The sequence below is a fragment of the Vigna angularis genome, chromosome 1 (assembly GCF_016808095.1).
Source record: "Vigna angularis cultivar LongXiaoDou No.4 chromosome 1, ASM1680809v1, whole genome shotgun sequence".
In the NCBI taxonomy this organism is placed as follows: Eukaryota; Viridiplantae; Streptophyta; class Magnoliopsida; order Fabales; family Fabaceae; genus Vigna; species Vigna angularis.
Window position 1 is genome coordinate 59,718,601 of NC_068970.1, and position 15,834 is coordinate 59,734,434.

General features: G+C 34.5%; 3 protein-coding genes across 4 annotated transcripts; 1 reads left to right on the plus strand and 2 right to left on the minus strand.

Moving 5' to 3' along the window:
* Positions 1-1,024: 1,024 nt before the first annotated feature.
* On the plus strand, positions 1,025-2,518 carry LOC108347619 (NAC domain-containing protein 2). The gene is made up of 3 exons (XM_017586997.2): positions 1,025-1,270; positions 1,356-1,633; positions 1,743-2,518. Exons 1-3 carry the CDS (start codon positions 1,111-1,113, stop codon positions 2,190-2,192), a joined length of 888 nt encoding a protein of 295 aa, XP_017442486.1. The 5' UTR covers positions 1,025-1,110; the 3' UTR covers positions 2,193-2,518.
* Positions 2,519-2,615: 97 nt separating this feature from the next.
* On the minus strand, positions 2,616-6,260 carry LOC108347612 (aspartic proteinase Asp1). Its single transcript, XM_017586984.2, has 8 exons — positions 5,489-6,260; positions 5,145-5,262; positions 4,799-5,022; positions 3,837-4,061; positions 3,594-3,732; positions 3,173-3,373; positions 2,998-3,070; positions 2,616-2,888 (listed from the first exon to the last, which is right to left on the minus strand). Exons 1-8 carry the CDS (start codon positions 5,692-5,694, stop codon positions 2,779-2,781), a joined length of 1,296 nt encoding a protein of 431 aa, XP_017442473.1. The 5' UTR covers positions 5,695-6,260; the 3' UTR covers positions 2,616-2,778.
* Positions 6,261-10,602: 4,342 nt separating this feature from the next.
* Positions 10,603-15,525, minus strand: LOC108342198 (aldehyde dehydrogenase family 3 member H1). 2 transcript variants are annotated; one of them, XM_017580037.2, is made up of 13 exons: positions 15,470-15,525; positions 14,992-15,088; positions 14,669-14,770; positions 14,303-14,546; positions 14,065-14,133; positions 13,895-13,991; positions 13,247-13,453; positions 12,893-13,008; positions 12,712-12,816; positions 12,464-12,636; positions 12,289-12,379; positions 11,913-12,062; positions 10,603-11,118 (listed from the first exon to the last, which is right to left on the minus strand). In XM_017580037.2, exons 2-13 carry the CDS (start codon positions 15,027-15,029, stop codon positions 10,885-10,887), a joined length of 1,626 nt encoding a protein of 541 aa, XP_017435526.1. In that variant the 5' UTR covers positions 15,030-15,088; positions 15,470-15,525; the 3' UTR covers positions 10,603-10,884. The 2 variants fall into 2 exon arrangements, with proteins under 2 accessions (XP_017435526.1, XP_017435448.1); XM_017579959.2 differs by lacking the exon at positions 15,470-15,525 and having other exon boundaries at positions 14,992-15,252.
* Between the last annotated feature and the right edge of the window lie 309 nt (positions 15,526-15,834).

Genomic DNA, 15,834 nt, shown 5'->3' on the forward strand with positions numbered 1-15,834 from the left:
GGGAGGTAAAAAAACTGGAAAATATTTAACAATAACAATTTCTAAACATCGAAGCAGGTAAGAATTACTTAGTCAAAACTAAGTTGTGATTGGACTATAATTAAAATTATACTAATCAGAAATCTATAAATAGAAATCAAAGTTAAGAACATCATTAATTTAAACGTCAGAGTGTATTTGATAAGTATAGTGTACGTTCTAGAACTTTAACAAAGAAAAATTAAAATTGAAAATATTGAGGATGACCTAAATTAATTTTCAAAAGTGTAAAGAAATGTTTGTAAAGATCATTCACCCTATACCGAAAACACATTTATTAATTAGTGTTACAACATCCTAAAATTTCCCCGACGATAATTTTTTTATCATTTGATGTTTTGTTGTGTGTTTTTTTTACTGAAAAATTCTGGAGAAGATACGCACGCCTAAAATCTATGTGTGCACATTGCTGTCTTGATTGTGTGCTGTGCCATGGAAAAATATGTCACTAACTCTTCATCAAATGTGTGGCACGCACCTTATAGTCAAAGCATTACTGAATAGTTGTACCAATATCCAATTTCAGTAAATAGTGTTCTGGAAAAGAATATTCTTCGAGATTTGCAACTATTGTTAGTTTATCAGAGTGTGTTTATTAAGAAAATGGTTTTTCATTTTTATTTCAGAAAATTTTAAGGTATTATGAGAACGTTCAAAAGTGATGCACGTGGCGCGGAACAGTTGGGCGGAGGAATAAAAGTTGGGTCCACATGGTGTCGACCAGATAGAGAGTGAGCAGTCAACGATTTGACCAAAACGGGGTGGGGCGGTGACGGAAGCAGTGACAAAATCAGGCGAAGGTGGCTCCCTCAAACGCATACTCCACTCAGGATGTGCCACGTATCGGCTGCGGTTACATTTATGGGTTGGAGCCGAGACCAGGTTCGAAGTTTGAAGGACTTGTCTACCCTACGTACCGCCTCCCTCCACGCACGTGTGAAAATAAAGCCTTTCTCGCGTCCTATAAAGCTTAACCTCGCCTTTCTTTTCTCAAGTTTCAAGTCACACACAAAAACTACAGCCAGGGATAGTAAGAACAGAGACACAAACTAGAGAAGAGAGTAACCGCGAATGCAAGGAGAATTGGAATTACCACCCGGGTTTAGATTCCACCCCACCGACGATGAACTCGTGAATCACTACTTGTGTAGAAAGTGTGCTGCTCAGTCCATTGCCGCTCCCATCATCAAAGAAATCGATTTGTATAAGTTTGATCCATGGCAGCTTCCAGGTACCACCCTTTTTCTTAACCATCATTCAACTAACAAACAACTTCCACTCGTCATGGAATAACCCTTCTTCTTTTCTCTGTGCAGACATGGCTCTTTACGGTGAGAAAGAGTGGTACTTTTTCTCCCCTCGTGACCGAAAATACCCAAACGGTTCACGACCGAACCGGGCTGCTGGAACCGGGTACTGGAAGGCCACCGGAGCGGATAAACCTATTGGAAAACCGGAAGCCCGTGGAATTAAGAAAGCCCTTGTGTTCTACGCGGGGAAAGCTCCGAAAGGGGTTAAGACAAATTGGATCATGCACGAATATCGCTTAGCCAACGTCGATAGATCTGCCTCCAAGAAAAACAACAATTTGAGGGTATGTCCTGATAACAACTACCTTCTTTTTTGTTTAATTTTGCTTGATTACAATAATACGCGATTCGGTGAACTTTTGTAACGATTGTGTCTGTCTGTTGGAATTGCAGCTTGATGATTGGGTGTTATGTCGAATTTACAACAAGAAAGGGAAGATTGAGAAGTACAATAATGTCGACGAGGTTGTGGAACAGAAACCGGCGAAATTACCGGAGGAGATTCTGTTCCAGCACGAGATGAAGCCTGAGATCCAGATGTACGGCCACGATCATTTCAGGAATAACCAATTGTACATGGACACGTCGGATTCCGTGCCGAGGTTAAACACGGACTCTAGCTGCTCCGAGCACGTGGTTTCGCCGGACGGCACCTGCGAGAAGGAGGTGCAGAGCGAGCCCAAGTGGAACGACCTGGAGTTGGGCCCGGACCTGGTTTCGGGCTACGATTTTAATTTCATAGAGCTATCAGCAGATGACGCTTTTGCCCCTCAGGCCCAGTTCCAAATGAACCAGCCCTCGACGTGGCAAGATATGTTCGCGTACCTTCCGAAGACATTTTAATTTTTTAGGGTGGACCCAAATCAGGAAACAAGCGTCTCACATTTATTTATAAAATTCGTTCAAAGCCGAAAGAAAAAAAAAAAAAAAACCATTAAATCGTGCGGCACTAACCACCACACGTGCTGTTGAGTTTAACTGGTATTGGTTCCTAAGGAAAAATGAGAGATCAGGTATACTGTAACTAAATAATACCAAGAAAATTGATCTCCACTGGGTGAAGAATGAAGATCCGTTAGTTATGTTAGGAATTGTGTTAGAAAATTGTAGTTCCAATGCTATTGCATTTGGATTCTTTTAATATTATATTATATTTTTTTAATTTTTCAGACTAAGCAGCAATTGAAAATTGAAATGTAGGATTTCATCTCATCTTCCATACTGCATCAACTTTCATTGTGTTTTACTTTTAAATGCTAACTCATGTAATACGATAACTAATTACTTCGGGAATCAGAATGTTACACCAATACAATACAACAATAAATGATGGACCTCCTTAACATGTTCCAATATAACCGACATCCTAGATTATGGAACACCAAGCCTATATGCATGATTAAACTCTTTTTTTTCTTTTTTTTAATGATCAAATACTGACACCTCTGGATTTTGGAACACGGCTGCAATCTGCAGGTCCCCAACCAATTAACTTCTTCTCATTTTCGAATACCATAACTTTGTCTTGCATGGATATGTCTGCATAAACAATAAAGAGAAGAATTGTAATGCTACGCTATATAATATCCATTACCCAAATGAGGAACCAGAAGAAAAGAGATGGTAACAGTAGAACAAAGATTCCTACCTCCAATTAGGTTCAGTTCCTCCAAACCTATTTCAGAACCATCTAGAATGCCCAGACAAACATTTCCCAGGGTCTGGAGAAACATATGACACATGAAATACATCCATTACTTGGGATAGCAGCAAAAAAGTAGAGAAAAATAGAAATATTTGATTGGTTAGAGTGTAGAACTCACTGATATTATGAGATAAGCTTCTGGAGCGATCTCAAATTGAGCTTTAACTCTTCCACCACTGTTGAAACTAAGTGCCACGGGCTTGAAGTATTTCCGGACTTCACGTATGCTTCTGAAAGGTCTTCTACCGTGCCAGCAGATAGGTAAAGTCTGATCATCAGGTGCTGCTTTCAAGGGCTTTCCAGTTAAGTCCTTCTTCAGCTACATTTGGAAAATTTAACAAATCGCCATGTTAAGTAACCTGACATTATTTTTCTCGCACAAGATTATAAATACTGTCAACCTAAATGTTTACGAACATAGAATGAACTGAGTTTATTATTTTTCCAACAAAACTTGCATGATCATATAGAAGAAATGTTTCATCGTGCCTATTGAAACACTTCAAATTGGGGAATACAGTGAAAATCATTTAACTGACCCAAGAAAGTAACGCTTGGTAAGCATGAGAGTTGAAGTAACTATAAGAACTCCCGGTGTCAAAAACAGCAGTCAGACTTCCAACGCCAGTTTTCCTCCCTCCGAAAACGAGTTCAGCTGGCCCTGCAGAGTAATGTTTGCTGAGGCAAAGCACAAAAGATTTGAATCAGAACATAGAACCATGAATCATTAAGAACATGTGGAAAATGTAAAACGAGGATGTGACTTCTTAAGGTGTACTCACGAATCTACTGATGAAATTGGAGTCCATGTGATTCGAGCAGAGTCATATGCATTTCCAAAGAAGATATACCCTCCTCCTTGCGAACTTAAACAGTGACCAATCACATTTCGCACCAAGCCCTGGCTGTTCAGCTGGGATATCAAGCTGGTCTTTCCCCTTCCAAGGCCAAGTATTCCATCTAAGGGATGGTAAGAAGAAGGTGAGAACACTTGATCATATCCACACCTGTAGAAAGGAATAAAAATAGAGGTGCATTAGCTTACTAAGAATGTCTCAACAAAAATGCTTGACACATTGCAATGTAAAGATGCCATGATCAACAACATTCTGAACACCATTGGAGTATTTTCTGAAACCTTTCTGGCCAGTGGCAATACTAAAGTCATAAGAATATAGGATTGCTGAACTCATAAGAAACTTGTTGGAAAATGAAAAGAAAAAAGCTTTAGTCATCCCAGAATGAAAAATGTATCATGAAAAACATAACTTCTCTGTCATTAATTATTTGTAATCTCTTAATTGTTAGTAAATAGTGTTTTACATAGCATAACATGCATGTTTGGTTCAGCTTTTAGGAAACTGCACATCCTGTAACAGCCTACAATTCCTAGCATTTGCATCAAATCCTTTTATTTCACACGATTTAGGAAAAAATGGTACGTGCTTATGTGATTTGCACAAAGAATGATATCATCCAACATCATGGAGTTTAGTAAAGTTGCCACAAGGGTCCACTCTAAAGTTCTGATTTTTCAACACCCATGTTCAACCTATCTACATAAGTTGTGAAATGGTTTCAAAAAATTTTATGTCCATATCATTCTCATCTGTATTGGTACAATCATTTTGCTGAATGTTTTATCTGAAGGCCTTTTCTAAAAGCAAGCATGCAGAAACGCCAGTATATCAAGAAAACAATCATAGACAAAGGAGGTGAAACAAAGCTTGCGTAATAAACTAACCCCAGTGCCATCCGAACTTTAAGTTGGACTCCATTGGTAAAGTTAAGAAGGTAGACATCATTGAGAAGCACACCAAAGGTTGAGTACTGATCTGCATAATTAATTTCATAGTCACATTGATCAGGGTTTTCACAGATGTACTCTTCAGAGGGCTGCAATGATGCACAAAGAGGATCCTTGCAAGGAACAAAGTCATTGCTAGGCCTGTAGAGTGGATGGGGTGTCTGTAAAAATAAGCAACAAATTCAGTTCAACCAATGCAATAAGCAAGAATGAGCTTTTCAATCTCAAAACATTTTGCAGTCACATTCAAAAAAACATCTTGGTAGTGAAGTGATAACAATACCTCAGAGCAATGGGTGCAAGGGGCATCACACTGGAGCCATGTGAGGTCACTACCTGTGTCCACATCAAGAAAATAAGGCCTTGGTGGCTGACCGATATTGAGAGTAACATTATAGAACCTGTAAACATTGAAATCAACAATAAAAAAATGACTTATATTAGAATATCAATATCCTAAAGATGTTTCACTTTAATTAGAAAAAGTAAGTTATAGATGTCCACAGAATAACTAAAGTTGTTCTGCTATACTCTTTTGGAAAAGTTCTGAAGCAGAAAGTGAACCCCATAACATGAAACAACACAAAGAACGGAGAAAGAAGACTTGTAAATAAGTTATGTACCTACCCAACAGGATAAACGTTGCCATGAAGAGGGATCACAACAGAAGAGCCAGCAGGATTCAACAGTCTTGGACATGATGATGACGTGGCTTGACTTGGGAGAATTGAGTTCCTTCCACTTTTGTGTCTGTTACCAAACCAAGCCGAACAGTACGACATATTGAACAACAACATCATTGCAAGCACCATCTCTACTTTCCCCATCTTCATCCTCTTCTCTCTCTAGATCCAACCAAAAACTTATTTCTTTTATTATTTTGTTTATTTGTTTTTAAATATATGGATGAAGAAAGTGAAGAGTGGTGGTGGGGTTAAGTTTAAATCAGAATTCTTGATTCTTGTAGAAAGAATTGGTTTTGCCCATGTCCATGAAGGATGGGATTCATGGGTATTGCTTTTGCTTCAATTGTTGGTGTTAGTTTGTGGGAATATAGGTGACAACCTAGGATTGGGTTTGGGTTTGTGTTGAGGAAGGAGGAAAGAACAGAACAACCTTGGCATTGGAATTGGAAGTAGGATTGCTTCTCATGCTGTAGCTTCTAGTTCCTTTCTTCCTCATGAAGCATCAACACTGAACTTTGTTGTCCAGAAAAATTATCACAACCCTTTTGAGTAAATGAAGAAAAAATTGGAACTGGAACTGGAAACACTGTTGTGTGTTCGTTCAGGATTTGAAACTCTTTGATTACTTCTGGGAAACTTCTTTCTTGTCTCCTTCCAACATTGCAGCCAAAAACTTTATATATTTTATCTTAACCCGTTGAGTACAACATTTACATTTTTTTATTCACTTCTTTAACTTTTATAATGAAACACAACTCAAACTTTTAATTTCTACATTTAAAAATAATATATTTTAGTTTTTAATATACCATTTGTACATGTCCTTTAAAAAAATTTTACTACCTTTTCATGTGAAACCAATAAACACATGTAATATGTAATAATCTTTATTTTATTTTAATTTCTACATTCTCACTAATTTCTCTATTTTCTTCCCATATCTAGTCATTACGATTTGTACTTCTACTTACTATTTTACTTGTGAAATTTGACTCTAGTTCTTATGAGCTGAAAAAAAAAAACCACATAACCAAAACAATTTTTTATAGAACCAAATATTCATAAAATCATGTGTTATGATGAATATGGATCTTCTTTTAACATATTAATTATTTTATTCTTAATAATATTTAAAAAGTTAATGTATTAATGTAGGTGAGTTGTAACTTAATCGTATCACTAGTTATGGATTCTTAAATTAAATTATATAATTATATTAACATTTATTTTTATATATAAAATTATGTTATGCATTCTTAAATTAAATTATATAATTATTTTAACATTTATTTTTATATATAAAATTATGTGTATTTTTATTCAATTTTGATATATGAAAATGTTTATTATATTAACATGGTTTTATATAAAAAAAAATTATTTGATTTTTTAAATAGATAATATTTTGAGAAAAATCCATTTTTTAAACTAAAACATGTTTATTATGTTTTAAATGTAAAAACTAAAAATAAGTTAAAAACTTATTTATATATAATATTTCTTAAATAGTTTATCAAAATAAATTTATAAAAACTTTCATAATTAAAAGAAAATATACTTTTACAATTATCCAAATATAATAATTTTTGGACTTATAAAAAATATTTATTTTTAACACCTTTTTTTTCTTTTAAAATTACCTTGTTTAACAAATTCAACCTATATTATATTCTTAACTTTTCAAAATAACAAAATTATGTATCTAAAGTTTGCAATTAAAAAATTATTTTAAATAATTTTTTATAAAACCAATATTTATATATATTTTTTTTAGAAATAATAGATTATAAACCAATATAAATTAACTTTCATTTCTCAATATATGGAGATAATAATCATTATATTAATGTCTATAAAATTATCCCTTTTTATTATAGAGTTAAATATGTTCATGTTTTCTGACGATTTTGATTTTCGTCTTTCTTCGAAACTTTGATTTATTTCATTTTGATTTAAAAAAAAGACAAAATTGTTTCATTTTAAAATAAACTAAAAATGAATTGAAAAAAAATAAATATAAAAATTAAATTAAATATAAAATACTAAGACATTTAATTGTTGTTTTCATGTGGCACATGTTAACTTAACATGTAGATAAATTTTTTTCTAAAATTAAAAAAGAATTACGAATTGATATTTAAAATATTTGTTCATATGTTATTAAGTATTTAAACCGCGTTAGTAAAAAAAATTAAATTAACTAAAACTGAAAATTAACCATAGAAAAGTAGACCACCAAATTAACTCAATAAATATAAGAACTAAATTAATATTTAATTAAAATAAAATAAAAAAACTACAAACTAACAAGTCTCGTGTCTTTAAAATGTTTGTAAGATATTAATAAAAATGACTTAATTAAATCATTTTAAAAAATATATATTTAATTGAAAAAAAAACAAAAGTAAACCAACTTTTTACCTAAAATGAGAACAAAGAGAATAATTAAATCTAAAATTAAATAACATAATAAAATAGATTTTAAAGTATTAGGAAAAGAGTTTTTAGGGATGTTAAAACAATTTTATAATAACAATTTGGTAATCAATAATATTTAAGTAAAGTAGAAAATATATAGTATTCGGTTGAATGGGTGATCAAGTGGAAGGCAAGGTAAGTATGCACTGTTTTGAGTAAATTGGTAGTGGTTTAGGTCAATTTAAGGGAAGTGAGGTGGTGATTTGGGAAGTAGGAGTTCTGGGCACATTTGGATTGTTGGGACATCTTAGACAAGTCATTTGTGACTTGTTAGGATCATAAAACTGGCCTAAAACCGGTTAGAAATGGCAAAATTGAAATTGGGACCTTAAGTTGTAGAAATTAATGTTTTAAAAGATAAAACTTAATCTTAATCACTTTATATTAGTAATAGGGAGAGTTAGGATCATCTAGGCAAGTTTAATTAAGCTTAATACATGAAGTGGGGTGTTAGAAGTTGATAAAAAGGGCCTAGAATTGGTTAAGGGTGTGTGAGTTGCATAATTCTACAGAACTTGCGTTCTGCAGATTATGCAGTCTCGCTATGCAAATTGTCTCGCATAGCGAGACCCTGTAAGAGGGTGCTCACTGTCTGGGTCATTCGCTGTGCGAGCTGGTGCGTTGTGCAAATGACCAGAGGGTGCTGCTCTTTGTTTGTGGATTCGCCTAGCGAATCCTATCGCTATGCGACTGGTGGTGGTTTGGAACCACTGCCCTTTTAATTCGAAGAGCGAGAGGGGCACAAAGCGAAGAGGTTTGGGGTGTGCTCTCTGTTTAAGCTCTCGCATAGCGACCTGGGTGCGCTATGCGAGAAGACCTGAGGCCTCTAGCCCCAGCGAGTTAATTCGCATAGCGAATGAAAGGGGTGCGTTATGCGAGAGACATGAGGTCTGGCACCTCAGCGAGTTAATTCGCCTTGCGAGTGAGGGTGCGCTGTGCGAGAAGATCCTGTCTTGCCTTGCGAATGATGTGTGCTGAGCGAATCCTTTGAGTCCATATTCCTCTTTTACTCTTGCTTTGGTTGAATTAAGTGTGTGGAATGATTGGAATGCATAGTATGATGGTGGTAATGTGATTATATTGAAAGTATGTGAGTGTATGAGACCTTTTTGGTGATTGAAAGTATGTGGTTTTAAAAGTATGGTTGATGGACGTAATTCCATGGATCTCAAAGGAGGTTACATGGTGGTGCCTTATGTTATTGGACGTAATTCCATGGATCTTAAAGGGAGGTTACATGGTGGTGCCCTATGTTATTGGACGTAATTCCATGATTTGCATGGTAGCTCAGTCTTGGGGATTTTCCTGACGCTCCAATGGTCTTTCATTCTCAAGTAGAGAGGATTGATCCATGTGGTGAGGAGTAGCAAGAGGTCCTAGTCTTGGGTGCTTCCAGTATGGCCCAAGGTGAGTGATAACGGACTAACCTCGTGAGTGTGGTAGGGTGAAACCCATTGGCAATGGTTTTGCAAAGCAGTAGAGGCCACCACGAGTGCATGACCCACCATAGCTCGGCAATCATTCTAAGTCCGGACGAGTCAAGTTCAAGTGCAACAAGTTATGTTGGTGTAGTCTAGTATATCTGTCTTTAATTGCATATTGTGTGATTGTTATAACATTATTTTTGTATACCTAGCTCACCCTTGCTTCTGTGTTTGTGTTTTGCTTGTGTGTGCTTTTCTTTTGCAACGATCATCCACTTGGATGTGAGCAGAGGTGGATGAGGTGCCTCTGCAGCAGGCTTTGGAGGGAGATGATGTTGCAACTTAGTCTAGTTAAGATTCTTATCCTTATCATTTTGAAATACTCTACCGTATTTAAGTTTTAAATTATGACTTCTTTTGGAATAACTGTAACCTTAATACTTTATTTACAATCTTATTTTAAATGTTCTCTTATATTAAAAATGTGGACTGCTATATTATATATTTATATATAATCTAGGACGTTAGAATAATCATTGCTAGTATCTTCTAAGAATTTTTTTTTCATTTTTGAAGTGCTTTTGTCGATGATTTTCGTAAGAATTATATTCAGAAAGAATTAAAAATGTCCACTATTTTAAAAATATTAAGTTTATCTTTAAATTCATAAAGGATTAAAGAACTTATAAAAAATGATTGTATATAAAAACAATGAATTGTAAAAGTTATTTTACTTTTTTATTATCTTAAAGGGTTATAAAATCAATAAAATACATTGTCCACATGCTTCTGAGTTCAACGACTATGCGTTCATGAAAATTGCAACATTTACATGATAAATAAGTTAAGTATAGTAACAATGAATAATTAATTTATTCTTGAATGATAGAAGATATATTTGCTTACCTAATTTCAACCTCTTTCTATTTCAACTCAAACAATAATTACTATACATTGCAAACAAATTGATTAATTATAACATATCAATTAAACTGCATTTGCGCATAATATATAATATTTTTATCATGACACCAAGATATTTGACAACAAAAAGTACCAGAGAAAGGAAACACACACGAAAGTATCCAACCTTTACTTGAAGTTTTCAACTTACTTTTAACAGTAATACCTGATATGATCACTGACACTCCAATTTTGGTGACAGAAAAACAAAAAACAAAAGTTGCATTCATGTTATGCTGTGTTGCCACACCCTTTTCTATCAAAGCAGGCACATTATGTTTGATATCTCAATCAATAATTTAATGGCAATCAAAGAACAAATTCATGAGATTGAAAACTTGTGGGGAAAAATTGTAATTTAATTTTGCCACTTTTACCAAATTGGAAGCCACAAGTTACTGCTCCCAAACACATTATTTTAGGACTTCCTAATTCATGAACATTTTTAAAGGAACCCTATCATTCCTTCTCCTTAAGACCATCCAAAAAGAGCAAGAATTATTTGAACAATATTGCCACTGATAATGGCCTTCAATAATTTTTCCTTCTCAGGTGTGTATGGGGGGTACCTTATGGATGAATCTGCACCAAAACTTCTATAGAGAACTGACTTCCTATGACTGAAACTATCAAAAGAGAATTTTCCATGGTAACAACCCATTCCACTCTCTTCAACTCCTCCAAAAGGCAAACCACGAGTTGCAACCTGCAACCATACACAAGTGTCTACATATTAACACATTTTAGAACATTTGTCTATTATGAGAGTGATTTTTTTTCTTTTGAGTTTTATCTTGAAATTCTTGGAATATAAGAGGTGATTCTCTGATGCATTTATATTGGGTTAGTCTCAAGTAGCATGTTCTCCATTTCTATTTCTTTTCCATCTTTTCTACTTCTTTAGACTACAATTTTATTTTACTTGTTCTAATGCTTTTATACTCTCACCATTAACTCTTTATAATTAGTGCATGTGATTCTTGTGTTTTTATTATTTTGTTGTTTCATTTTGTCTTCTTGTGTTATTTGAATCTATGAATCAATGCTTGACATAAGCCACTTCATGTTTTAAGACAAAAATGAGATTCAACTCTGACCTAGCAAAAATATTGAAACTTAGTAAAGCTTCTTATGAATGTTCATCCTCTATCATAAATATAACTGTATAGCTAAAACTTAATAGTTCGTACTCCAAAAAAAACACTTCAACTTTGACATTTATTTTTAAGATTTATATTCCTCTGAAGAAATTAAAGGATTATTTGTTCCAGAATGATAAAATCAATGGCTTTCCTCACTTATTGATTCAAGCAACTTATATCAGCCAACCATCAGAAATTCTCTCAAACTAAGTTCAATAACTTTATGTATGCCAATGAAAGATGTCAAATAAAGAGACGCAACTTTTCTTTTTGCTTCTGTATATAAAATTATGAAAAAAAATATTATGCTAGCAAATGACAATTTTTCATGTGTGAATTTTAGGAAGAGGATAACTACATGGATGACAGCGTCATTGATGAGTATCCCTCCTGACGATATCTTATCCACATAATCCTTCTTCAGCTGCTCATTGTTTGTGAAGAGATATGCAGCAAGAGGTTTTGGCCTTGATTTGATTATACTGTAGCAATCTTCTATGTTGTCTACCTGCAAAAATATAATTATAATAATTCCATGCTAAGTACAAAGAAACATTTTAAAAGAGTTGGAATCAAACAATGGTCACTATCAACTAGAAAAGGAAAACAAAAAAATGTCATAAATGAGATGGAACATGTTTTCACTGCATCAAGAATAATTACCAAGAACCATGAACCATGATCCTTGTCAACATGTCTAAAACTGTACTTTTTCATAGTGAACTATTACTCACTGTGATGATTGGCAATATTGGCCCAAATATCTCCTCCTGCATTACCAAAGCATCTTCAGGAACACCTAATATGATAGTTGGGGAAATTTTTCTGCAATATAAAGGAAGAAACTGATGTTATGATATCTTATAAGTAATATTCCAATCATAAAATTAAAAAAGGAATGCAACTCACAATTTCTTCTCATCCCTCTGACCTCCTAAAACAATTTTGTCAGATACCTTATCCTCATCCAAGAGTTTCACAAGCCGCGCAAACTGGTTAGAAGACACAATCCGTGACATGTCTTTTGATTCCAATGGATCTTTACCAAAAAATTGTTCCAATTCTTCTTTTAAGGCACTTATCTGTTGAGTGAGAATTCATCAAGAGTAATATATTTTAATAGTGCACAGCATTTTGTATTTTTGAGGCAACCTTACCAGCTTTGGAGCAAACTCTTTTCTTGTGATGACATAATCAACAGCAATGCATGCTTGCCCACTGTTGCATGCCCACTTGCCAGCTATTATCCTCCTAGCAGTAACCTGAAAATTCAATGATTGCTATAAATGAAAATATGTTACTCGATGGGTAAATCAGGAGATCCTTCAAAGATGTTACTTGTAAGTTGACATCTGATTCAACAACAGCAGGGCACTTTCCTCCAAGTTCTAGAATCACTGGTGTAAGATGCTTTGCAGCCGCAGCCAGGACAATCCGACCCACTCTAGCACTACCTGCAAAAAACGGGTTGATTATGCATGGAACCTTATAAATGAGCTACATACATTTGACTTGTTAATTATAGAACGAAAATTTCAACTGTGTTAACTCAAATTTCTGGACACAACTTATAATAAGTGTTAATAGGATCAGACATTTATATGAAACAGGTTTAATCAGATACAAATTTCAGGCATCTTAAAATGAATCTATTTGCTGTAGGATATGGATAAATACCAGAAGACAAGTTACCTGTATAAAGTATCTTATCCCATTTCTGCTCCAGGAGTGCAGTTGTTTCAGGAACAGCTCCTTCAACAACTCTGATGGCAGAGTTGTCTAAATATTGTTCGACCAAATTTGCAAGAAGTGATGATGTTGCTGGAGCAATTTCTGATGGTTTAAGGACCACTGCATTACCCGCAGAAATGGCTCCAATAACCGGATCCATTGATAACACTGAATATAGGAAGTAAAAACAAATTACTGGAAAAAAAAGGACATACAAAAGAAGCTAAGTCAACAAATTAGAGTAAGCATCATCCTCCAAAAAAAAGTATATGAATACATTGATGAATACCGGAAGACTGTGGTGATATTGAGAAGAATGAACAAGTATCACAGACTGGGCTCTAATTTATTGAAAATTTAAGCAAGTGGCCAGAAACGTTGGCCAAATTCACATACAGAGAACAGAGAGAATTTTAGAGCTTGATATAACTGGTGAAATTTGAATTTTGACAGAAAGAAAAGTGTGCGAAAGTTTTGTATTTACAGTAACACATCCCAAAGAAGTCCTCCATGATGACGAAAACGATTGAGATGAAGAAAATTTGTTCTTCACTATAACCAAACATTGTATAGATATGTGAATAGAATGAAAAGGGAACATTTACATACAGAAAGGAAAGTTCCATGTTGAGATAACCAACACAACCCCCAGCGGTTCTGGCACAATCTCTGCTGATGATGGAAATGTCGTGATTGAAGTACTCACCTAAAAGGTAAAAGAAATTTGGTTGTTAATTAAGAAAACTATGTTGGAACTTATTGCTCGTCTTGCAATTTACCCTCTCAGGCTTCATCCATTGTTTCAGCTCCTTAAGTGCTTCACTGCATGAGGATTTTGCCTGGGAAACCTGCAGAAACACTTACATCAAATCTGATGTGACCATGACGATAGTGAGGCTGACAAGACTACCGGACAAATGGAAACAGTAAATGGCATCATGACAAAAGGGAATCGAGAAAAAGAAAATGTAAAGAATTTCATAAACTAATGCATAACAGAAGCAGGAAATTGAAGACCTCAGATATAAATGCTTCAAGTTGAGGTTTAGCAAGATCCTTATATAGAGCTTCAGTAATTTCCTTTTCTTTCTCTTTTAACATCTTAATAATGGCCTCCAACTGGGAAACCCTCCATTCATAACTCTTTGTCCTGCCTGAATCAAAGCACTTTCTGAGATCTCTAACAAGCAAATTAGCCTTCTCTCCATCAAATATCTGCTTCTCTTCTAATTCTGGCAATACTGATAGAGTTGCAGAACATCTTCACAAGATAAACCATATATATACATGCAACCAAACCACATAAAAAGAACATCATAATTGAGCAAAATACAATTAGAACACCTCATGACCAAAAAAGGTGGAGGGCAAGAGAGGGCTTACAAGATTGAAGAGAAAACAAAAGAACGGGAGTGGAAATGAACTTGCTTGGGGAAGCACTTTCTGGTTATATGGCCTCCAAAGGCTCTTGAACTAACTGGGTCACTGTTAATTATAAGAACTAGGATAAGAAGCCCACCAATTACGATGAAAATTGCAGTTTTTTTTCCAACTTATATTCAGCAATTCTATGATTATTTTGGGTGATTATACTTCCCATCAAGTTGCATTGACCATCTTGTTTTCATATCACAAAATAAATAAAAATCACATGAACAATCACCGCCTTAATGAATACAAAAGGTGGAAGAAAATAAAACACGCACCTAACAGCAAGGAACGGCCCAAGGCAGAGGCTTTTCATGGTAGGACAAGAAGCAGATAAATCTTTGGTAGTGATGTCCAAAACTAAAATTTCAAAATCTGCATTAACTTGCATTTACATGTATATAAGCATAACCAGAGTGAGTTCTCAGCCATGGAAAAGTTCGAAGATAATGTGGCACACAATTAATGACTAGGTACTGATCATGTCTAACTTGACAAAGACATGGCCAAAATCCAAAATTGAAAGAAACGTTTTAGTTTGGCAGTGAGAAAAATTAAAAAAAAAAACAATCTTGCGTAGAGAAGTAATGTTTGGTAATGGAATGGCTTGGATTTTATGTGGTACAGAACCCACATGGATCTCTTGAATCCTAACCGTTCCATGCAGCATGCATCATTCATCATGCATCTCCTCTGCCACAGTCACTGAATCAAAGCCAGTAAAATGAGTAAAGATGGATCAAGGGTGACACATACCTTCATACAAATTCAAATGTGTTTACTGTGCTAGTTGAAGACGAAAGGTCAGAATCACGACACATGACACTGCCTTTGTATATGTGCACCTTTTTCACGCAATGCCCACACCATTAAAATGGGGCCACACTATAATTTTGATGTTTTTTAATCATTAATTAGGCATTAATATTTATATTTAAGATAAATTAATTTTTATCCCTTAAAAAACCATTACTTTATCCCTCCCATTTCAAAAACACATTTTTAGCTTAGTGATTATGTCATACCATTAATATTTAGGATTTAGCTATTTCAAGAAATTTATGATAAAATTAAATATATATTTAATCGTGTTATTGCTAATTACTATAACTATTAACTCA

Bases quoted from the DNA above. Each gene is read 5' to 3' on its own strand.
- LOC108347619 (XM_017586997.2), top strand. From the start codon at position 1,111: ATGCAAGGAGAATTGGAATTACCACCCGGGTTTAGATTCCACCCCACC. The intron at 1,271-1,355 runs GTACCACCCTTT...TTCTCTGTGCAG, and splicing joins TGATCCATGGCAGCTTCCAG to ACATGGCTCTTTACGGTGAG. The intron at 1,634-1,742 runs GTATGTCCTGAT...TTGGAATTGCAG, and splicing joins AGAAAAACAACAATTTGAGG to CTTGATGATTGGGTGTTATG.
- LOC108342198 (XM_017579959.2), bottom strand. From the start codon at position 15,104: ATGCAAGTTAATGCAGATTTTGAAATTTTAGTTTTGGACATCACTACC. The intron at 14,771-14,991 runs GTGCGTGTTTTA...TATAATTAACAG, and splicing joins GGGCCGTTCCTTGCTGTTAG to TGACCCAGTTAGTTCAAGAG. The intron at 12,817-12,892 runs GTAACATCTTTG...TTGAATTTTCAG, and splicing joins AATCAGATGTCAACTTACAA to GTTACTGCTAGGAGGATAAT.
- LOC108347612 (XM_017586984.2), bottom strand. From the start codon at position 5,694: ATGAAGATGGGGAAAGTAGAGATGGTGCTTGCAATGATGTTGTTGTTC. The intron at 5,263-5,488 runs GTAGGTACATAA...CAATGTTTACAG, and splicing joins GGCAACGTTTATCCTGTTGG to GTTCTATAATGTTACTCTCA. The intron at 5,023-5,144 runs GTATTGTTATCA...TTATTTTTACAG, and splicing joins CTTGCACCCATTGCTCTGAG to ACACCCCATCCACTCTACAG.